The 25,612-nt window shown below is 38.1% G+C and overlaps 1 protein-coding gene across 5 annotated transcripts; it reads left to right on the plus strand.

Moving 5' to 3' along the window:
* Positions 1–448: 448 nt before the first annotated feature.
* On the plus strand, positions 449–24,284 carry LOC106867276 (serine dehydratase-like). Of its 5 annotated transcripts, none has more exons than XM_014912113.3 (8): positions 449–583; positions 5,905–6,103; positions 7,171–7,323; positions 10,705–10,780; positions 13,412–13,451; positions 17,382–17,609; positions 19,655–19,779; positions 23,984–24,284. In XM_014912113.3, exons 2-8 carry the CDS (start codon positions 5,936–5,938, stop codon positions 24,169–24,171), a joined length of 978 nt encoding a protein of 325 aa, XP_014767599.1. In that variant the 5' UTR covers positions 449–583; positions 5,905–5,935; the 3' UTR covers positions 24,172–24,284. The 5 variants fall into 5 exon arrangements, with proteins under 5 accessions (XP_014767599.1, XP_014767607.1, XP_089213668.1 ...); XM_014912121.3 differs by having other exon boundaries at positions 534–659; XM_089357542.1 differs by lacking the exon at positions 449–583 and adding an exon at positions 974–1,431.
* The last annotated feature ends 1,328 nt before the right edge of the window (positions 24,285–25,612 follow it).

Here is a 25,612-nt window from a genome sequence, read left to right on the forward strand (position 1 = left end):
AAACAGTTAGATAGATTTAAACACGCACACACACACATGCACACACGCACACACACACACACACGCGCGCGCGCGCGCGCGCAAAATATCCTTGACCTAATCTTGAACTGACAACAATTTTCCCCTCATGCTCTCGTCCCCCACGAAACTCTCTGCTCCCAATATTCTACTCCCCACCATTAAAAGTGCCCCCACGAATACATGTTTAGCAATTTTCAACCTCAACCTTTAACCCCGCCACAAAAAAAAAAAAAAAAATTGACCCAGCTATCTGCGATGATCACGTGGTACGTTATTGCATTACCAGATGAAATTACCCTGTCACGTCGTTCCCAGCTCACTTGACACAGTTTCCCAATTTCAAGTTTCACACTATCTTCACATTAAAACGCTTCACCTACCCTTGTACCCCTATGTTAATGTGTGTGTGCGTATGTATGTGTATATGCATCCATCCATCTACCATCTCTCTCTCTCTCTCTCTCTCAGAAGGGAAGCTAGGCGACAGGTTTATTTAGCCAGAGGGGAAGCAGATAAGAAAAGATTTGCCAATGTTCTGCGCCGTGAGGACCAAAGACTTGAGGTATTTTGTGTTGCAAGACAGTGTAGGAGAGAGAATAGTGATGTCGTAGGAGAGAAATGTGTTCGCATGGATGATGGTACGCTTGCATATATATATATATATATATATATATATATATATACACATATATATATATGTTATATTTCACTATATTATATATATATTTATACACATGCATATATGTATGTGTGTGTGTGTGTTATATTCTATTTCATTATATTATATATATTATGTTATATATTAGATATATATATTTATCCATTTGCATACATGCAAGTGTGTACGCACATATATGCATGTATATGTTTATGTATATATGTTTATATATATGTATGCATGTACGTATGTATGTATGTATGCATATATACACGCACGCACATACATATCTATGTGTGTGTGTGTTTGCGTGTGTGTATGCTTGTATCCAGCTATGCATGGTTTTTATGCAGGGAAACATACAAGCATGCACGCGCGTGCACTCAAATAAACCCACATGTATGTACGTAAATGTATAGATCTATGAACCTGACTGTCTGTCTGCATATATTGCAACTGCGTGCATGAGTAAAAGCTGTTGACATCATTAGCACAAACCAAGATCCATAGAATAAGCACCACCACCACCACCACCATACCACCACCACCACCACCGCCACCACCACCACCACCACCACCACCACCACCACCACCACCACCATATCACCATCATAACCACCCCACAGTTACCACCACCAGCAGCAACAACACCAATACTACCGCCATTACCACCACCTTTACAACCTCCACCATCATCACCACCACCGACATAACACTACAATTAATTGTCAACGCTTCTGAATGCAAGGGAGGTAAGTGTTGTTTTACTCTTTGTCACAGCTGTCAAGCACGCAAATAGAATTTTGCGTTCGTCACGATAGAATTTCATTCAAAACTTTATTACAGTTTTGCATTGAATCACTCGACGGATTTTAAACTGTAAGTATATAGAAAAATTATACAGATCTATGCACACATCTTCGCATATATTTACACACACACACACTCACACACACACACACACACACACACACACACATATATATATATTCGTCTGTTTCTATGTTCTGAGTTCAAATTGCGCCGAGGTCGACTTTGCTTTTCATTCTTTCGGGGTTGATAAATTAAGTACCAGATGCGTACTGGAGTCGATCTAACCGATTGGCCCGCTCCCTCAAAATTTTGGGCCTTGTGCCTAGGGTAGAAAAGAATATAAACAGCTAGACGTAATATAAAACCAAATAGGAAAACTTAACTTTAATCGCCACCACCGCTTATATACATGTGTGTGTGTGTGTGTGTGTGTGTGTGTGTGTGTGTGTGTGCGTGCGTGCGTGCGTGCGTGTGCATGTATATATATATATGTATATGTATATGAGTATATTCTTTTATTTCTTTCACGCATTTGACTGCAGCCATGCTGGAGTTCCATCTTCAAGAGCTTTTCAGCCGAAAAATATCCCCCACCCACATGACTTATTCTTTATAAGCCTGGTACTTATTTTATCTTTTACCGAACCACTAAGCTACGGGGAAGTGAACACACCAACATCAGTAGTCAAGCAATGATGAATGATGGTGGGGTCAAACACAGATAGAAAGACACTGTATATGCATATATATATATATATATATATATATATATATATATATATATATACACTACGGGCTTTTTTCAGTTTCCATCAACTAAATCCTGTCATATACATACATTCATACACATACATACATACATACATACGTACATACATACATACATACATACATACATACATACATACATACATACATACATACACACATACGCACACATACTTCTGTATCTATATACATTACTGTTCCGTTAAGGTGAGATCAACGAAGCGGTGCACTATCCAGCGAGAGATAAATATAATCTAATGTACACTTCATTAGTAAAAGCTACTAATAGTTTCTTAGCATGGAGACACGTGGTTAGGCAGACTTTTTTTTTCTTTTTGCTTGGAAACACAAAGCACGTTATAAAAATCTACTTAACCACATGCCTCAATTGTAAGTAACTATTAGCAGCTCGCATTTTAATTCAGTAGGCATTAAATGATATGTATGTATATATGTATGTATGTATGTCCGATACATTTATCAGGTTTCAAAATATCAAAGAACAATAACACATAACACGAAATAGGAACCTGTACTGTCCTCGATGTTCAAAACATAAACTAGACTGTCAATAAAGCAGAAACATTAACGAAAAGGGAATGTTTGTGTGTGTGTTTGTGTATATGTGTGTGTGTGTGTGTGTGTGTGTATGTGTATGTCTGTGTGTGTGTGTGTGTGTGTGTGTCTGTGTCTATGTGTGTGTCTGTGTCTGTGTGTGTGTGTGTGTGTCTGTGTATGTGTCTGCGTGTGTGTGTGTGTGTGTGTGTGTCTGTGTGTGTGTGTGTGTGTGTGTAGATAAATACATATATACATACATTCGTACGTACGTACGCACATACATACATACATACTTACATACATACATACATAGACCGATACACACAAACAGAGAGAGAGAGAGAAAGAAAGGGCGGTATATTTGATTGTCTTTGATGCAATCAAAAATACATACCCGAATGTCTGTACATGTGTGCGTGCGTGCGTGCGTGTGTGTGTGTGTGTGTGTGTGAGAGTGTATGTGTGCGTACGTACGCGCGTATGTATACATTTGTATGCATACATAAGTTTACGTTAACTGCCGTAGTAATCCAAAGTAAGCGGTTCGACATTTCACAGTAGAAGTCAGCTAACAGCTATCAAGCAGCTATTCTGACTACATAAACTTCATCGTTGAATATTGTAAAACAGTCAACTAGCAAAGTTACCAAAGCTAAATAAAATGTAATGAAATAGAATAATAATTGGAGATAATCAAACCCAACTCTACATAACGGCAGAGATGAAAAAATGCTGCGTGGCAGTCAAATTGACAATGTAAACATATATACGCTCGATTTCCACCACTATGCCCCCCCCCTCTCTCTCTGCCCCCACACTCATTATTCATTTTTTCTTATTTTCCTAATTTAAAAAAAAATATATATTTATGATAATTTTTTTGACAACTTTGTGCGCATTCGTGGATGTGTGGTAAGAAGTTTGCCTTCCGAGCCTACGGTTCTGAGTTCAGTCCCACTGCGTGGTCCTTGAAGCATGTGTCTTTTACTACACCTTCGAGTCGACCAAAGCTTTGCGAACGGATATGGTTAAAGAGAGAGATAGGCGCAGGCGTGGTTATGTGGGTAAGAAGCTTCCTTCCCAACCATGTGGTCCTCGGTTCAGTTCTACTGTGCGGCATCTTCGGCAAGTGTTACTATAGCGCCAGTTTGGACCAAAGCCTTCTCAGTGGATTTAACAGTGGAAACTAAAAGAGCCCCGATGTACGTACACACACACACACACACACACACACACACACACACACACACACAGAAGACAGATTGATAGATATGTATGTGTGTAATTTTGTGTTTGTGTTATGTTTATCTCCGCCGCTTGACCACTGACGTCAATTTGTTTAAGTACTTCTGACTTAGCGGTTCAGCAAAAGATAACAGATTAAGTATCAGGTTTAAAAATAAATACTGGAATCAATTTATTTGACTAACACCTTTCGAGGCGGCGTCTCAGCATGGCTACAGTTCAATGATTGAAACAAGTAAAAACATGTTATCGAGTGTATGTATTTATGTATGTATATATATCAGTTTCGGCTGATATATCCTCCAGCCTTCATCAGGTGTCTTGGGGAAATTTCGAATCTGGGTTCTCGTTCCTAAGGTATTTTTCGATGCTATTATTATCATCATCATCATCATTATTATTACTATTATTTTTGAATGAGAGAGCAGGGCATGCCATCAAAGTGACACTGGGGTAAAATATACGAAGCCCATTATACCCATTATGACTACCCGTCTGATAAGGGTACACCAGGCACATGCATCACAACCATATGTGCGCGACATGGTGATCTCATATCAAGATAAACAGCGCATGACCTTGCAGGTGGCGCCCAGTTAGAATTTTTTCTCTACGCCATATGCCCGTGGTTAAGAGCGCGGGCTACTAACCCCAAGATTCCGAGTTCGAATCCTGGTAGCAACCTGAATAATGATAATAATAGCAATAATAATAATAATAATAATAATAATAATAACAACAACAACAACAACAACAACAACAACAACAACAACAACAGCATCGAAAAATACCTTAGGAATGAGAACCCAGGTTCGAAATTTCCCCAAGACACCTAATGAAAACTGGAGGGTATATCAGCCGAAACATTGTGTTAAGTACAAACAAGATGAGGACAAATATCCGTCAAATGTAAATAATGTAAATAATGTACATAATTCTCATCTCTTAAAAATAGAATTGTATTTTTTAATTATTATAAATCTTCCACTGAAAAGGGAGCCGGTTTCCAACAAAGGCTCCATCTTTGGAATGTAGTTAACGCAGACAAATTCACATTTGGAACTTGAGAAGAGTCTTGCATAATTTTACTGTTCCACTCACAGATTGCCCTTTTAATGTACGAATCAACCGCTCGATTTCGCTTTCTGAAAATCCCAGTTTATCCAGATTCTTCTTTAAGTATCAGTCTTAAAAATAAATACTGGAATCGATTTATTCGACTAAAACCCTTGTATGTATGTATGTATGTATGTATGTATGTATGTATGTATGTGTGTGTGTGTATGTATGTATGTATGTATGTAAGTGGGTATGTATGTATGTATGTATGTATGTATGAGTGTGTGTATGTATGTATGTATGTATGTATGTATGTATGTATGCATGTATGTATGTATGTATGTATGTAAGTGTGTGTGTTTGTGTGTGTGCATGTATGTATGTTTTTATTTGTATTCTTCATTGTATTCTTTCTGGGTCGAGCTGGTTTCAAACAGAGAACCACATACTCCAGTATCTATCAGTTCGTGCATTCAACATATATACAAATACACATGCTCACTTGATTATGCTAGTAAATGCATATGTATAAGCTATATAGGGTGTTATCAGAAAAAAGAAAAAGAAAAAGAATTTTCAAACATAGAATGATGTCCGCTAACACGAACTTTACAGATACAATTTGTAAGCAGAACGGTATAAATATGCAAGACTTTCTTAAAGTTCGACGTATAACAATTATCCTTCTCATCCAAATTTCAGGGATCTGACTTATTCTTGCCCGGCGTGTTAACGATTCTACCAGGTTTCTTAATCGATATTTTCCTCATTTGTCAATCCAGGTGTGATTGATTTGAAGATTCCTGTAAAACGATGACCTCACTTGATAAACCTACTCCCGGGATTCTACATTACGCGACGCCCTGTTTTCTCAGTGAAACCATAAGCAGTCGAGCTGGATTTAAGGTTTATCTTAAATTGGAGAACTTACAACCAAGCGGTTCCTTTAAGATACGTGGTATTGGTAACTTTTGTCAAAAGGTAGGTGGTCCGCTAATACGCTTTTCTTGTTGCATAATATTAAGTTCTCGGTAAGGCAGCAAGCTAACAGAATCGTTTATCATCGCGGGCAAAATTCTTGGCAGTGTTTCTTTTGGCTGTTTACAATCTGAGTTCAAAATACGACCGAGGTCGACTTTGCCTTTAGCTCTTTCAGGGTCGATAAAATAAGTATGTCCACGTTTAAGTGTGTGCGGGTGTGTATATATGTATATGGGTGTGCATGAATCAATATTTGTTATTGTGTATGTTTAGCTTTCTTTCTTGCCTTTAACCCTCCAACGCGGAGTATAGGCCACTTATAATTGAATTCCATGTCGCATAATTTCTCGCTTCTGTACTTATACTCTGCCATGAATGTCCTCCTTTCTCTAGTTCCTTTTGTGTTGATCTACGCCACGTGTTCTTAGGCCTACCCCTCTTTCTATATCCATCTGGATTCCACTGTAAAGCGCTTTTCGCTGCATTTGGTGTGTCCTTTCTAATTGTGCTACCAATCCACTTCCACTTTCTCTTAAATATTCGTTCTCTAATCGGAACTTGATTCGTTCTTTGCCATAGCTCCATATTGCTTATGTGTTCTGGCCATCTGATTTTAAGTATACTACGCAAGCACCTGTTGATGAATGATTGTATTTCCTTATTTGACTTAACTGTTGTTCGCCATGTCTCAGCCCCATATAACAACACCGCTTTTACGTTAGTGTTAAAAATTCTTATTTCGTTCTTTATTGAAATTACACTTGCGCTCCATACTTTTTTTAACAGGTGAAAAGCTGTCCTTGCCTTACTCATTCTCGTCTTAATATCTTCGTCAGTACCGCCTGAGAACGTTATATTACCACCTAGATACGTAAACTCGGCTACATCTCTAGTTCACCGGTTTCTAGTTTAATACGTTCAATGTTTTCTTCATTAACGCGCATAATTTTTGATTTGTCGCGGCTGACTTTCAATATCGTGTATGTATTTGAGTATATCTGTTTATATATGAACTGGTTTTTAATTTTGACGATTTCACTCGTTGTTTCTCTTTTATATTTTTACAGGCAAAACAGAGAGGTGCTACGAAGTTTTCTTGTTCTTCAGGTGGAAATGCTGGCCTGGCAGCAGCTCTTGCCGCCAGAAAGTTAGGGCTTCCTCTTTTCATAGTCGTTCCTGAGACATGCCCATCATTTATTCAAGAGGACTTGAGAAAACAGGTACATAGAATGTGTATTAAAGGATAACTGCTGTGCTGATGATGTCGATTGAGACAGAAACACATCAGCAGCTGTCTTTTACAAATGGCATATCACTTACGTATACTCTTCGATACGTTAGATTGTCTCCCCTTCTCATTCAGAGTTGGTTGTATTCTCTTGTACGATATTTAATATACTTTTTTATCATACCCCTGATCACTCTGAATTACTTAGCACATATTCATTTAAATTATACACACAGACACATACACACACACATGGAAGTAAACATAGACGAATATACATACAGAAATATATTGCGAATTTCGGTACCTATTCATCTGACCTGTCCAGGGGTTGATTGATGGTAACAACACTACCCCACGTTCAAGCATATTAGTAGAAAAAAGTTCAAGAAAAACAAGATTAACTATATCGTACCGGGGCTGCAAAGAGATTAACAAAGAAACAACGATGATCAATGAATAATGGGCGTGATGACTAGGACGGCGCTCTGGCAGAATCGTTAACACGCCGGGCAAAATGCTTAGCGGCATTTTGCTGTCTTTATGTTCTGAGTTAAAATTCCACTGAGGTTGACTTTGCCTTTCATCCTTTCGGGATCGATAATATAAGTACCAGTTAAACAACTGGGATCGATATTATCAACTTACCCATTCCTTCAGAATTGCTAGCTTCCTCTCCCCTGTCACTCCCGTTAATAATGGGAGCGATGCGAAAGGATAGACTGAATTGGTTTCTAGACTTGCAGACGTTGACACAATAATGCACCAGCTCCTACATTCGATCCTCTGAAGTGGAGAGGTTGGTAAAAAATAATAAAAAAAAAAAAAACCAAGCTTACAATCTTTAATTCGGTTTTCGTGCGTATCCTCATCTGTTCATGAATTCTGAGCAATGACCGAAAGAGTAAGGTCACGAATACAAGCAGCCGAAATGAGGGTCCTCTGAAGGATCTCTGGAGTAACGTTACATGATAGAGAGCATTGCATGGAGATAAGGCAGACTTTCCAAATCGAGCCGCTACATCTCTGCAGTTCCGGTACTATGGATATGTGAATAGCGTATCGCAGGAAAGAATCGCAAGACGGTTTCTTCAAGCTGAGTCAACTGGCAGGAGACTAAAGAGTAAACCATGAACGAGTCAGTTGGATAATATCCATAGTCTAAGTTGGTTACGCTTGGGAATTCAGCTGGAAAGTGTAATGATGGTTTCTCTAGAGAGAGCCCAATGGAAAAGGCACCTGATGATTTTATTTCCACGATCGTCCCAGCAATAGGGGTAGAGAAGATGGTCGGACGAACGGACGGACGGACGGACAGACGGACGGACGGACGGACGGACAGATGGAGGGAAGAGAAGCATAGCTAATAAATTCAGCAAGAATCCTTGATAAACAGGCTTAAATTTTAACTCGTTGATTTTTATTTCAGTCGTAGAGGAATTAAGCCAAAGCTCTTATTTCTCCCATTTAATTCCTTTCTCATATTCCAGGCTCGTCTTCATTCCTTACAGAAAAAACACATAAAGGGTACTTTTCGAATATGCCATTGTCATTTAATATTAATCGGTGTTAAGGCGGCGAGATGACAGAATCGTTACCACGCCGGAAATAACGGTCAGTGACATTTCGTCCGTCTTTATGTTTTGAGCTCAAATTCTGCCGACGTCGACCTTGCCATTCAACCTTTCGGGTTCGATAAAATAAGTACCAGTTGTGCACTGGGGTCGATGTAATCGGCTTAGCCCCTCCCCTGAACTTATTGGCCTTGCGTCAAAATTTGAAATCAGTATTAACTGATATTTGTGATTAAGAAAACTGCAGGTATAAATAATTGCAGTTGCTTGACCTGCTAGAAACAGCAGGCAAATTTCACACTAACTACATTTTAAGTTCTTAAAAAAAGGTAAAGAAAACGTTAGATAATATAGTCCTAGGTACCCTTAGACCAAATACGTACACACACACACACATACACACACACACACACATACACACACATACACACACACACACACACACACATATAATGAGACGATGCATGAAGGTTCTACCGTTTCTTGTTCAATAACCTGCACCGATAGTTTGTTTATAGTGATCGAATGTTTGTGTTGTACATCAGTTCACTTCCTCAATCAAATCGACGTTGCCTTAACAGGTGCACAAATTACCACAAGTCAGGGGTCGAAGTGTTTGCCTAATGACTGAAACAAGCAAAAGATAAAAAATAATGTGTGTCTGTGTCTGTGTTCGTGTGTGCGCTTGATTTTGTGTGCGTGCGTGCGTGCGGGTGTGTGTGTATGTGTGTGCGCGCGCACATATGTATTATGTATGTGTACATGTATGCACCTATGTCTTCATATACATATATTATTTAATAAGCCCCCATAGTTAAACGCGCTACTAAAAATTTTATATTTTGAAAATACTTAAAAATTCGGCAGATTCATATTACAGGCCTTATGTCTGCAAGCAATCCTGCAGGTTCGAATATACACGAACAGCCTTATTTAAGAAATACACATATACACACCCACACACGCATACACACGCACGCATACATAGGGCCTTTCGGGAATGATGGGTAACGCCTGGAAGAAATCCTGAATGGATATAGAAAGAGAAATAGCGAGGGAGTAGATAAAAGTTTACCGGCAAGATAAGCATCCGGTGGCGAAAGACAGAGAGATGGGAAAATTAGTCACGGGTCATGTGTGGGCAGTTGTTGGCAATCCGTCGCTTACGACGTCGAGGGTTCCAGTTGATCCGATCAACGGAACAGCATGCTCGTGAAATTAACGTGCAAGTGGCTGAGCACTCCACAGACACGTGTACCCTTAACGTAGTTCTCGGGGATATTCAGCGTGACACAGTGTGACAAGGCTGGCCCTTTGAATTACGGGCACAACAGAAACAGGAAGTAAGAGTGAGAGAAAGTTGTGGTGGAAGAGTAGACAGCAGGGTTCGCCACCATCCCCTGCCGGAGCCTCGAGGAGCTTTAGGTGTTTTCGCGCAATAAACACTCACAACGCCCGGTCTGGGAATCGAAACCGCGATCCTATGACCGCGAGTGCGCTGCCCTAACCACTGGGCCATTGCGCCTCCACTGTGTGGGCAGTAGATGGAGGGGAATAAGGATGAAAGAGAGGGAGAGAGAGAGGCAGAGAGAACAGGGAAGGAAGGAAGGGAGAAAGTCTATAATTACAAGTGAGAAGAGGAGAGAGAGGAAGAGAGGAAGTTGGGATGTTAGAAAAGGAATATGAGGACGAGAGAGAAAGAAAGAAGATAGAGTCGCAAAAAATATATGCATACACACATACATACATACCCACATGCATATACAAAAGTACCTGTATGTCTTGTGTCTACGTTTTAGGGTGCACAAGTTGAAGTATTCGGTAGCTGTTTTGATGAAGCTAATGAACGAGCTCTGACAAAAGCAGAGAAAGAAGGTCAGTCTCATTTAGTCTACATTTCATGTTTATATATATATATATCAATAATACTGTCTATATTAACATTCAGGCTTACGTATTTATCGATAATATTACTATGTACTCTACATATTACGTTTTATGTCTGTGTCTGTATGTGTGTTGTGATGTTTGTGGGGTGGTATTATTTCACGTTGCTCCAGCCTACTCAGTTGGCAAAAATGATTAGTGTCTGTATTTGAAAGGGCCAACCTTGTGACATTCTGTATGATGCTGAATCTCCCCGAGAACTACTTTAAAGCTACGCGTGTCTGTGGAGTGCTCAGCCACTTGTGCGTTAATTTTCTGAGCAGGCTGTTCCATTGATCGGATCAACTGGGCCCCTCACCGTCGTAATCGTAATGTCTGGATGTCGATATGTTTCTCAGTCTGTTTGTTCTTCTCTGTGACAGTGTGGTTATAACCTCTAGCTGGCACTCCGTCGGTTACGACTTCGACGATCCCAGTTGATCCGATCGATGGAACAGCCTGCTCAGAAAATTAACGTGCAAGTGGCTGAGCACTCCACAGACACGTGTACCCTTAACGTAGTTCTCAGGGAAATTCAGCGTCATACAGAATGTCACAAGGTTGGCCCTTTCAAATACAGACACTAATCATTTTTGCCAACTGAGTAGGCTGGAGCAACGTGAAATAAAGTGTCATGCTCAAAGACACAATGCGCCGCCGGGAATCGAACTCATGACTTTATGATTGTGAGCCGAATACCCTAACCACTAAAACAAACGGCCTTCTCTAATTATAAGCTTTAGAGAATTGATGTTTCCATCGGCAGATTTCAGAGTTTGAAATGACACCTAAAGAATTTATTATTGTTGTCGCGAGAAGTACGTTAAAGTCACGCGTGTCTGTGAAGTGCTCAGCCACTTACACGTTAATTTCACGAGCAGGCTGTTCCGTTGATTAGATCAACTGGAACGCTCATCGTCATAATCGACGGAGCACCCAGCCATACACATTCATACATACATACATACATACATACATACATATGTCGTGAATACATAGGGTCCTTTGCATACAGCAAATCCTACTTTTTTTCTGTCGAGGGCTTATGTGCCCCAATGTTAGACTATTTAACTTAAGTCAACGCACGGTGATCGTTTATAAACTTTAAGCTTATAAAATATTATGGACTAATGGGTATATGTCGATTAGTGTGTTGAAGTGTTGAGTAGAGCACTGGCACAGTTTGGGCTACCTGGTGTCGTCCACAGTCGGGGTGTGTTTCCGTTGGATCTAATTCATTAATTCCGCGGTATTAATTGAGGTAACTCGAACGTGGAATCTAAAAACAGAAACAATTTCTATCATAGTAGGTGCCTTAGGTATAATAAAAAATATTCAGACAAATACATAACAAAAACACCAGGAAATACAAATATATATAACATACAGAAAATTGCACTACTGGGTACTGCACACTTCCTACGCAAAACACTTTCAATACAGTAACCATAAGAGCATCACAGCAAACCACAGCACATACCGAAGGCACACAGAGCTGCGCTCGGTAGTGAAGTGAAAGCACGTTATAAAAATAAAACTACTGAACAATAATAATAATAATAATAATAATAATAATAATAATAATAATAATAATAATAATAATAATAATGATGATGATGATGATGATGGTGGTGATTACTGAAGTAACGAGAAGATGGATTTGGTATTAATCCTTATTTTGTACAACAGTCGTTTCGACCCATCCTGCTATTGTCCCTTATGGGTGAGACCCCTTTCAACATATTGTGTTGCAACAATTTTGCAGTCTGGGTTTCATCAGGTACATCTATCTATACATAAAGGTTTGTGTCTCGCTAAACATCACGCATCCTGATCTGAGCTAGCAAGCTAGCTAAACATCCTTTCGCCCCCCCACCCACCCAGATATGACAACCTGCATATATATATATATATATATATATATATATATATATATATATATATATGTGTGTGTGTGTGTGTGTGTGTGTGTGTGTGTGTGTGTGTGTGTGTGTGTGTGTGTGTGTGTGTGTGTGTGTGTGTATATATCCCTTCCTTCTTCTTATACCATTCTTCTATTTTAAATCCAATGTAACTCAATTCATCTGTACCCATCCATGAACTTCTCCAACGTACTGTTTTTTTATTATCGACAATTGTCTATAATTACAGGATTTCGCAACTCTTAATGAAGAAAGATAATAGTAATAGAAAATTGTAGTGATGCTTCATTCTCTAACCAGACGGGCATATAACAACATAAGAGCCAAAACTCGGGATCTTTAGCGAGACACAAACCTATATGTATGGATGTACCTGATGAGACCCAGACTTCAAAATTCACGCAAAACAACATGTTGAAACGAGTCCCACCCATAAGGGACAGTAACAAAATGGGTCGAAACGACTCTTGTACGAAATAAAGATGAATACCAAATTCATCTTCTCGTTGCTTAAGCACGCACAGATACACACAAGCACGTGCGCGCAGGTACACTCACATACACAAACACACACATACACGCATACATGTGTACGTGCGTGCAGACACACACAGTTTTATGTCTATATGATTATATAGTTCGTCTTTTATTCCATTAGGCCTTGTCCACATTCACCCATTTGATCACCCTGATATTTGGTAAGTACCAACAATTTTTCTATTTGGGGCAATTTACTATCATCGCTTGATTGATTTTTGTCTGACACAGTGAAGATTCAATAATGCACTCAACCACACAAATGCACACATAAACACACACTCATTTAAATAAGTACCAGTTACGCACTGGGGTTGGTATTATCGACTTAATCCGTTTGTCTGTCCTTGTTTGTCCCCTCTGTGTGTAGCCTCTTGTGGGTAGTAAAGAAATAACACAATCTACTTAATAGTAATAATCTATTTGACAGCATATGTTACTACTGTTGTTGTTTAACCCCAGGACAGCCGTAACCAGTAGCGGGACTTTTTATAAAAGATGTTCTAGACAGTGTTTTGTTTCAAACATTGAGTATCTAGGACTTCTTTATCCGATGTATCAATTCCTTTTAAAAGAGCAGTTTGAGAATTTATGATAAAGTTAAATCCAAAGGCAAACTCCTACCCTGTTATTTCTAAAAATTATGGGTTCTAGTCCCACATGAACCCCAGCAACACATCGCACAAGACATCGCACATCACACATCTTTTGAACATTCCATTCATTTCATTCTCCCCTTTTACCTGGGTATCGGCAACAAAGACACCCTGTTACTCAAGCTCAAAATTTCCTTATCGCACTCCTATAATTTCATCTGCTTCTTCTATCGCTCCCCGAACTCCACTAATTACCGACACTTATTCGATCATCTCACCACACTCTCTTCTCTTAAATCTTAAATCTTCGGTAGTTTCAGTATTTACAACACATCGTGATTATTGCACTCGTCCCAGGCCATCACTGCTGGTACAGGAACTGACTTGATTTGTCATCCTGAACTTTCTACAACAATTACTTTCGTGCAACTCGCAAGACATATTTTTGGTTGACACAGAGAACACTCCAAATATTTATCGCTTGCGCTCACCTCCAAGCCTAACTAACAATGACTGTTCATACAACTACCAGATCGTCCTGACCACAGGTTAATCACCTCAACTCCGCATACTACACAACACTTCCCAATGGAAATCTTCAGCACTTCGAGTCAACTAACTGATTGGGTCTAATTCAATTCTACACTAAATATTCAGATTGTTCCTGTACTTCACTTTTGACATATCATAGACTAATAAACAGATAAACAAAGTCATCCTCTTTGACACGTCGCTCTACATCCCTCAAATTTTAAAACACATAGGTCTAAGTTTACCAAACAGTTCGCTTACAATACCGGAAAAATGTCGGGAAAAATTTATTCACACTACCAACTGGAAAAATTTTTACCTAACCCCGCAATTCATGAACAACTGTTCACAGAAGCACACAAAGTCTCGAAGAACAGAATATTTTCCATATAATTAGTTGATTTTTTTTTTTTTGACAATATAAATAATGCAGGTTGAAGTAAGTGTGGTTTTTGAAATAAACTAGTGAAATACATTATCTGGAGGCATCTATACATCAACACACTGGGTTTTAGGTTTAAACTCCACTTGGCTTTTGTACTGAAATATTTGTCTTCTCTTAAAATACAGCTGTGTGCCTTTATATTCAACACGTTCCTCCTTTGACAGCACGCTTAGTGCGTGATTATACGTTTCTTCATTGTTTTGACTTTGTCTCTAGTTTTCGATCTCTCTCTCTCTCTCTCTCTCTCTCTCTCTCCTTTTATGTATATATATATATATATATATATATATATATTCACATACACACAAACGTGTAATATGTATGTATATATATGTATATGTATATATAAATACTAGCTGGTGTACCTGGTAATTCCCGGGGGGTAAAGATGTTCTATTGAAACGCCTTATTACTCTGATATAAGAAAGCAATTTCGTTATAACTGCAACAAGAGGTGTATTTTCCGTCACGAAAAAGTACAAAAAACTGTCAGCTGGAGTGGGGAGAAATTGTTGGAGGTTGGCGAGAGAGGTTTTCGGAATGGTGAGAGGCAAAGACATTATTCTGCTTAGCTTAGGCATCTGGGAAATGTAGAACTACTGTCATTCATAGAAATACTACTGTTCTACCATGAGAAAAGCGCTATTGAAATGTTAAGTGAAATTTGGCAATCGAGGATCGAATCCACGCTATGCCTGCATGAAGCCTCGATTGCCAAATTTCACTTAACATTTCAATAGCGCTTTTCTCATGGTAGAACAGTAGTATTTCTATGAATGACAGTAGTTATACATTTCCCAGATGCCTAAGCTAAGCAGAATAATGTCTTTGCCTTTCGCCAACCTCCGACAGCCTCTCTCACCAACATCCGATGAGTCAAGAATTTATGTTGCATGGTTCACTCTCTCTCTCTCTCTCTCTCTCTCTCTCTCTCTCTCTCTCCCTCTCTCCCTCTCCTTCTCTCTGTCTTTCGCACTATATATATATATATATATATATATATATGTCTATTACAATGAATACAGATAATAGTACAGCTATATCCTTTTCATTTCTACATTCAATTATACAGTATTTCGTATGTGTATTTCGTGTGCAAGATTCTTGATGTGGATACGTGTGCTGAAAGAAATACAATTAGACCTTGGGAGAGGCATTATGCCGGTAATAAACACACGCACTGGTTCAGTCCTTTATTAATTTATATAGGTTTTTGTTAAATTATTTCATTGCACTCTTGCAATCTCTTCAGTAACTTGTCTCTCCACTTCCATTTATTTTGAATGTATGATCTGGCGTTGTTTTGGCGTTGTTTTGAAACTGTTCGGTATGAGCATGTGAGTGTGTGCAAGCACGTATGTGTGCACGCTCATATGTGTGCACGCACTTATGTGTTCGTGCTTATATGTAAGTATGTGAAAAACTATATAAATTAATAAAGGACTGAACCAGTGCGTGTGTTTATTACCGGCATAATGCCTCTCCCAAGGTTTAATTATACAGTATATTTCGTTTAAATTTGTCCAACGCACGATTCTGCTGCATAAAAAACTAACAATTACATTCACATCCAGTTTAAAGTTTCATAAGCTGCTAAACAGTCGAAAGTGACTGGATGCAAATGCAATTGTCAGTTGTCTGTGCAGCAGAAACGTACGTCGGACAAAATTTAAACCAAATATGTTGTATAATTGACTATAGAAATAAAAAGTATGCAGATGCACTAATCTCCATATAGATTGTAATAGTCTTGGATCTACACTAAGTAAAATATTCGTAATCCAACAAAGTGAACCAAGGACTTACCTATCGGATGAGTTACAGTGGGATTGCTTACCTTAAGTCATCGTTGGTATTCTTTACAATTCGATGCTGTTAGCCAGAACTCGGATTATGATTGAGTACTCGTACAGTACCCGTCTGGATACTTTATCCCTATCTATTCATCATATATGTTTATTTCCTCTTATTCCTTTCTGCTGAAGAACGAAGGCTCGAAACGTAAAAGCCTTTTCTTTCATGTTCCCTAGCATCGAATTCATACACTTGCTTGTTGTTCATACACATGTCTTGTTCTTTTGTTTTTCCATAAATTTCAACTATCTATCTATCTATCTATCTATCTATCTATCTATCTATCTATCTATCTATCTATCTATCTATCTATCTCTCTTTCTCTCTCTCTCTCTCTCTCTCTCTCTCTCTCTCTCTCTCTCACTATATATATATATATATATATATATAGATAGATAGATAGATAAATAGATAGATAGATAGATAGATAGACATATTTAAAACTCTTTGTGAAAGAGTTTTACAGATTTTTTTTTTTTCTAAAACAAGGTTGTAAATTATTTATCAGAACGTCGCTAACCTTTTATGAAGAAGTTTCTTTCTAGTGTGTGTGAGCGTTTTCGATTGATTATCTTTTCAAATACACGTTCTTGGATATACACATGTATGTATGTGTGCATATATATATATACATATGTTCCAACATCTTCAGTGGTCTGTTTCAGGGAGGGACACAGTTCTATGATAATGGAATGTGAACAGCAGCTAGAATCCAAGCCAGACGTAGTGGTGACATGTGTTGGCGGTGGTGGCCTTCTGAATGGGATATTAGATGGTTTGAAAAATGTCGGTTGGGATGATCTCCCAGTTATTGCAATGGAAACAATAGGCGCTGATTGTTTTAACAAGGCTGTTGAAAAAGGAAGTTTGGTGACCTTACCAGCAATTACCAGGTAGGTCCTGTATAGTTTACTTAATTGTACATTGTGCAATTTGATGATGATGATGATGATGATATTTGGCGAAATGACGAATATTGAGTGCTTAACTTGACGATGTTATGTATTCTAAACTATTCAATATTGATTGGCATTTCGCCCTTTCGTGGTCGATAAAATAAGAAACAGATGAACACTGGAATCGATGTTATAGATTTGCCCTTCTTCCCCTAAAATTGCTAGCCTTGTGCCAAAATTTGAAACCATTATTATTATTATTATTATTGTCGTCGGCGTTGTTGTTGTTAGTCTTGTATACACGCAAAACCCTGACAACACACTCTCACACATATTCTTTGTTTTGTCCTGTGTTGTCCATAATGTTTTTCTTAATGTAAACCATTGTGGTTAATAAGGAAATCATCATCATCATCATCATCATTATATTATTATTATTATTATTATTATTATTATTATTATTATTATTATTATTATTATTATTATTATTATTGTTGTTATTATTATTATTATCGAGTGAGAGAGCAGCGCATGCCATCAAAGTGAGACTGGGATATAAATATACGAAGGCCACTATACCCATCATGACTACCCGTCTGATAAGGGTACACCAGGCACATGCATCACAACCATATACGCACGACGGGGTGATCTCATATGAAGATAAACAGCGCATGACTTTGCAGTTGGGGACCAGTTGAAATTTTCTTCAGGTTGAGTAACCCATCCTGCTCAAAATGTCCCCGAATAAGGGTTATTTAAAGATGTTGAACAAAACACCAATGTATCCAAAGGTGAATTATCTATGCCCCAAAGAATTCCTCTCACCACATGGCTATGATGCTGCCCCACTACTTCTGCTCGTGATGAGAGATGCACATATTGCCAGCAACTAAGGAATATGCTCAACTGGTTAAGATCAAGTGACTGACAAGCAAATCTGTGGTATTGAGCAGAATATTTTCTGTAGCCCATCTTTTATACCAAGACAAAACAATGTACACGATAACACTTCTAACCAGTTAAGATCCGAAGATCCCCCTCCCCACACAAATTTCAGCTATTGTTCCTTTTGTAGAAAAATGTTATTATTATTTTGTTTTACTTCTCAGAACATTCGGTCTTGTTCGTTCTGGTTGATTCTGTGAGAGCGAATAGCAGCCTGCTGTCAGAGGTCTCACAGGGTCTATTTCCGCACATTATAAGCTTTGATACTTGGTTGTTAATTATCGTGAGAAGCATTCAACATACAAGTACCAATCTCAAATTTTAGCTGTCCCCAGCAGAGAGCTTTCTGAGGCTTGCTTTGATCTCCAGTCAATTCAGATTTTTTTTTTTTTTTGACAAATTTCTCGAACTTAGTTGTTAGTGCTCCGAATGCCCCGACAACTACTGGAATGACATACACTCTCCTCATAGTCCACATTCTTGCAATTTTCTCTTTTAGTAGTCTGTACTTTTCTATCTTTTCTAGTTTTTTGTCACTTATGCGTGCATCTCCAAGTATTGCAATATCTATGATCTTGGTTTCCTTCCTTCCTTTATCTACCACAACAATATCTGGTCTCCGAGTCTCGATCAGGGAGTCACATTGGATTGTGAAATCCCACAGTATCTTATGTTCCTTGTTCTCGGTGACTCCTTATGGTTCATGTTCGTACCATTTCCGTGCTCTGTCCAAGCCATACTTTTCACATAGTCTCCAGTGGACGAACTTAGCCACGTTATCATGCCTCCTTATGTAATGCTTTTGGGCCAGCTTGCTACACCCTCTCACAATATGTGAGATTGTTTCGTTTCTGCTACCACACATCCTACAAATGGGTAATTCGGTATTCTTGTCTATTTAGAACTCCGAGTTCAAATTACGCCGAGGTCGACTTTGCCTTTCATCCTTTCGGGGGGTCGATAAATTAAGTACCAGTTGCGTACTGGAGTCGATCTAATCGACTGATCCACCTCCCTCAAAATTCCGGGCCTTGTGCCTGGAGTAGAAAAGAATATTTCTATACATTTCTAACTGATTTGCGTTTTATGTTTAGTATTGCGAAATGTCTGGGAGCACTTACAGTTAGCAAGAGAACTTTTGAATGCACCAAAATGTTCAACATTTTATCAGAGGTGGTGGAAGACAAAGAAGCAGTGAGGGCCTGCCTAAATTTTGCTGGTAAGACAATTTCCATAACTTAGTAATACTTCACTACAGCTCTGATTGACTATCTACTTGTTTGTTTGTTCGCCTCTCTTTCTGTCACTGTTCATGTTTATCTGTTTGTCAATGTAGCTAAATCTCTGATATAGTAATATATACATTTATGTGTATATATATATATGTGTGGTTTGTCTGTGTGTGTGTGTGTGTGTGTGTGTGTGTGTGTGTGTGTGTGTGTGTGTGTGTATGTGTGTGTGTGTGTGTGTGCCTTTCAATCGCATCGAAGGTTCGCCGGCAGCAGCGGCCGTCGAAGCGCCGGCCGGCTCTTTGCTAGCTACTGATCGCTTGCTTCCTTCCTATGTATTACTATATCTCCGATATAGTAATATATACATATATGTGTATATACGTGGTTTGTGTGTGTGTGTCTTTGTGTGTGTGTGCGTGCGTGTGTATGTGTGTGTGTGTGTGTGTGTGTGTGTGTGCGTGTGTCTATGTATGTATGCGTGTATACGAAGAGGTGCTGAAAAGTTCCTGGCTTTAAGCGTATCGCGAACGGCTTCGCTTGCGGCTCAAACTTTCGTGTTTTTATTTTTTATTTTACAAGGCTTAGAAAAACTGAACGATCGGTGCAATAAGTGTGTGAATCTGAGAGGAGAATTTGCTAAATAAAATCATAACTGATCCTCCTGTATTTTCTTTTACACGAAGCCAGTAACTTTTCAGCACTCCCTCGTAGGTGTATATATATATATATATATATATATATATATATATATATATACAGAGAGAGAGAGAGAGAGAGAGAGAGAGAGAGAGAGAGAGATACATACGTACATACATACATACATACATCGGGTCATTAAGATTGAAATGTCCAATTTTCTTATGCACCAAGTTTGACAGTTGTTAACTTTAATGCTGTTAACTTTAATAAAATAATTTTTATTTTACAACATTGAAGAGTTGCATCACGACTTTTCGAAATGCAATTCATGATGTCTGATTATATTATGAGTTTTCTCTTGTAAATCAATTGTTGAAAATCCATGGATAGATATAAAAAAAAAATTTGTGTTGTTTATGAATATGAGTTCCGTCATGGAAACAATGATTCCCAGACAGCTAGAAAACATCAATGAGGTGCCTGGTGAAGACGTGGCGAATGAGCGAACTGTACGTAGATGGTTCAAGAAGTTCAAGTCTGGTGACTTTACTCTTGAAAATCAGCCCCGTGGTAGACCTGAGACCAAGGTGGATAATGATGAGCTGGAAACTGTGGTGGAAGCGGATACATTTCACACTACACGTGAGTTAGCAGCAAGGTTTGATGTTTCGATTCCAACTGTATTGGACCATCTGAAACAAATTGGCAATGTAAAGAAGCTGGACAAGTGGGTACCACACGAAGTGAATGAGTATCAAATGACACGTCATCTTGAAACTAGCTCTTCTTTGCTGTCACGGCATAAAATCGAGCCATTTTTGCATCGTATTATTACGTTTAATGAAAAGGGGATTCTTTTCAACAATAGCAAGCGCGCTGCACGGTGGTTGGATTGAGACGAAGTGCCAAAACACAATGCAAAAAAAAAAAAAGAATATTCACCAAAAAAGGCTAACGGTGTCAGTTTGGTTGTCCAGTGCTGGTGTCAGCCACTAAGTCAATTACAGCGGATGTATACATCAACCAGTTGGACGAAATGATGAGTGAACTTGAAACTAAACAACCGAGATTGGTCAATAGAGACAGGCCAATTCTCTTGCACGTCAATACTCGACCACATGTTGCACTAAGAACGCTATTCAAGTGACGTCCACCATATCCACCGGACCTTGCACCAACTGACTATCACGTTTTCCAGGCATAAGACTTTTTGTAAGGAAAAAAGCTTCAAATCTGAAGATTATGCATAAACAGCTTTTTATAATTTCCTCACCTCTTGCTCTCCAGAATTCTTCGATGCCGGCATGAATAAGCTACCGATAAAATGGCAAAATTGTGTTAATAATCTAGGTGCATACTTTGATTACCTGCATTGCTTTTTGTTGAGATAAAGTAAAATAAATATTCAGTTCAAAATCGGACATTTCATTCTAAATAAACTTATGTATATATATATATATATATATATATATCTTAATATTTTATAAGCTTAAAGCTTATAAGAGATCACCATGCAATGACTACAGAAAATAGTCTAACATTGGGGCATATAAATCTTCGACGAAAAAAGTATATACATACATACATACATACATACATACATACATACATACATATATATATATATATATATATATATATATATATATATATATATATATATATATATATATATATATGTATGTATGTATGTATGTATGTATGTACGTATTTATGTACGTATTTGCACATGTACGTACGTATATATTTTTGCATGTATGGATATCCCGCTATATGGTAACCATTTGAAAAAGTCCATATAATACAATGCTTAAATAGAAACAAAGAAAAGAGATGAACCTGAAGTTTATACTGAGGCCACTGACTTCGTATTAAAGAAATGATTTTATAGACACAAGCATCAATTTATCAGCACTGATTAAAACTTTGCTACAGCTTTGTGTAAAATGATATCGTCCTTATGGAAAGCAAATTCTCTCGAATTTAAATCTACCAGACCGATTAGGGATAAAGTTCATCAGGAAGAATAGCTTCAGCAAATATGCGATGGGATATTTGATTGGGCGATAAATATAATTTGTTTAAAAGAAGAAATGAAATGAGTAGAATTTAATACCTTGCTAATTATGTTGTGCACAAGTACAAACTTAGTTGATTTATGAGCTTTTCAAAAAATACCAATTAACACAAACCTTTTGGAAGGCAATTTTTGGGTAAAACTCTTTCACTCTTTCCACCTTTTCAAGCATACCACGTGGTATATACATCCAGGACTGTGCTCACTTGTTTATTTTATTTTTTAAGTCTTTTGTAAATAATCAATTATTTTGAAATGAACAAAATAATTTCTATCGTATGTTGTAATTGTGTAGAGAAATTATATATACACACTTATGTGTGTGTGTGTGTTTATATATGGATGTATATATATATATATATATATATATATATATATATATATACCTGTACATATATATGCATATACTCATTTATTATATGTTTTACATGATCGAACGCCTGCGTCATCCCTGTAAGTAGTTTTTTTAACTTTATATTTTCTTACGCGACTCTACCTATCTCTATTTTTATCACTTTTTCCCTCGTCTCGTTCTTCCTCTGTTACTACTACGTATCTCTCTTTACCCCTCTCGTTCTTTCTTCTGTTACTACTATATATCTCTCTTTCCCCTCTAGTTCTTCCTTCTGCTACTACTATATTTTTTTCTTCCTCTCTTTCTCTCGTTGCTCACCTATTCTTCTACTTCCTCCCCTTGTTTCTCCCTCTACCACTCTCTCTCTCTTCCTTACCCCTCCCTGGTCACATGTCTCCAGTCACTAATTCTTTTCTTCCTTGGCTATCGCCGAGCAAACACGCGAACTTACTTCGTCCCGCTTTCAGTTCGTGCCTCACAGCGTTCATATACACATAATTTTTCACGTCTGGCCGCATAGCCTTTTCCGTTTGTTTTCCTGTCTTGTTTTTTGTCCGCCACTACATTCCTCCATGGCACAAGTTTAATTTGTGTATACAAATTTAATTTGCGGTCCATGGGAAGAGCCATTTTAACGATGCGTCCTGCCCTACTCTTCGAAACACCGGTGTTAAAATGGGGGTAGCTGATGAAGGAAAATGTTCTGTACGTGGCCTGTGTGTTTTCTGTACTCTGGTTATTATTATTTTCTTGTCTACGTTTTGTTTGCAATGTCCTGTACCCAGATATGCACCTATATATACAGGTAGACGTAGGTATGCACATACCTGTACGTATATATGCATATACTCATTTATTATATATACTCATTTATTATATATATATATATATATATATATATATATATATATATATATATATATATATATATATATATATATATATATATATATATATATATATATACATACATATACATACGTATGTATGTATCTATAATGGTGACTTATATCCAACATCTCCCTAATTTGTGATCCACGGAACGTTGAATATCATGTATTATCATTATTGTTGTTGTTGTCCAATATGTAATGTACAATATTTTATTTTCTAACCTCAGATGACGAAAAAATGATCGTAGAACCATCCTGTGGTGCCACACTTGCTGCTGTATACAGTGGTGTTATCCAGAAACTACTACAAGAGAAGAAACTGAGAGACATAAGATCAGCTCTGGTGATTGTTTGTGGAGGCAAAATGGTGAATTTGGAACTTCTACAGAACTGGAAACTTCAGTTTGGTTTGTGAGCGTGACAGGCGTATGTTCATATATGTTTGTAGGGTTTGTAAATTTTCCTCAATAAAATAAGTGTCATCTGTATATTGTATAGATTTTTGGCTAATAAATATCTCTGTAGAAATTCTTCTGTTTATTGATTCGCCCTGGTGCCGTATCCTGCTCGTATATCTTAATATATATATATATATATATTCAGGAGGACATTTTGCGGGCCAAGTCAACCTTGCTGCTTACGTGGGAACTCCAGTTTAGATTGTTATCAACAGTTACTCAAAGGTCTCTGGTGTTGCTTGATGACACTAGGGAGTCGCTCGAGGGAAGGGCATATGGTAGTCTCAGAGTGTCCTATTTTCCAAAATGGATCAAATTTAACTTAGATGCTTATTGTTATTTTCCGCCTATTGGACAACAGCAAACAGGTCAGACTGAAGGCATGTTCGGTCTCCCATACCGTTTATAGCCTTCTGGATTTTGGAATCATCTGCAAAGATTTTCAATTTAGAATGTTTGATGATGTCTACTATATCATTGATGTAGATAATGAAGAGAAGTGGGCCCAACAAGGTACCTTGTGGGACACCACTACCGGCTTTGACTGAGCTTGATCGGATTCCCTCATACAGAACATGTTGGGTTCTGTTTGTCAGGAAATACTTTATCCACTGCAGAGGCTTTCCACGGACTCCAATGTTGGACAGTTTCTTCAGCAGGATTTTGTGGTCCACTGTCAAATGACGTCAGTGTTGGAGCCTTCTCCCAAAGATTTGAAAATGTCATCAAAATGGTGCAGAAGCTGCGACAGGCAGTCCCTGCCATCACGGAAGCCATGCCAGTTGGGGTTCACCGAGGAAGTGAGATATTCATGATCTCACTACCTTCTCAAATACCTTAATGATAAGAGGGGTGAGTGAAATCGGACGGTAGATCGTTGCAACGGATTTGCTTCCTTTTTTGAAAACTGGAAAGAAAATGATCAGGAATGTAGCATGCGTCAAGTGAGTTCCTCAAGAGCTCATGTAGAGGGGATGCAATTTGGTGTCGATACATCTTCAGGACAGTAGCAGGGAAATATATATATATATATATATATATATATATATATATATATATATATATATATATATACAATTAAACCTTGGGAGAGGCATTATGCCGGTAATAAACACACGCACTGGTTCAGTCCTTTATTAATTTATATAGTCTTTTGTTAAATTATTTCATTGCACTCTTGCAATCTCTTCAGTAACTTGTCTCTCCACTTCCATTTATTTTGAATATATGATCCGGCGTTGTTTTGGCGTTGTTTCGAAACTGTTTGGTACGAGCATGTGAGTGTGTGCAAGCTCGTATGTGTGCACGCTCATATGTGTGCACGCACTTCTGTGTTCGTGCTTATATGTAAGTATGTGCGTCCATATGTGTGTTTGTAACAATTTCGTTTATATCAGA

This window comes from Octopus bimaculoides, chromosome 9 (assembly GCF_046866305.1).
Source record: "Octopus bimaculoides isolate indiv1 chromosome 9, ASM4686630v1, whole genome shotgun sequence".
In the NCBI taxonomy this organism is placed as follows: domain Eukaryota; kingdom Metazoa; phylum Mollusca; class Cephalopoda; order Octopoda; family Octopodidae; genus Octopus; species Octopus bimaculoides.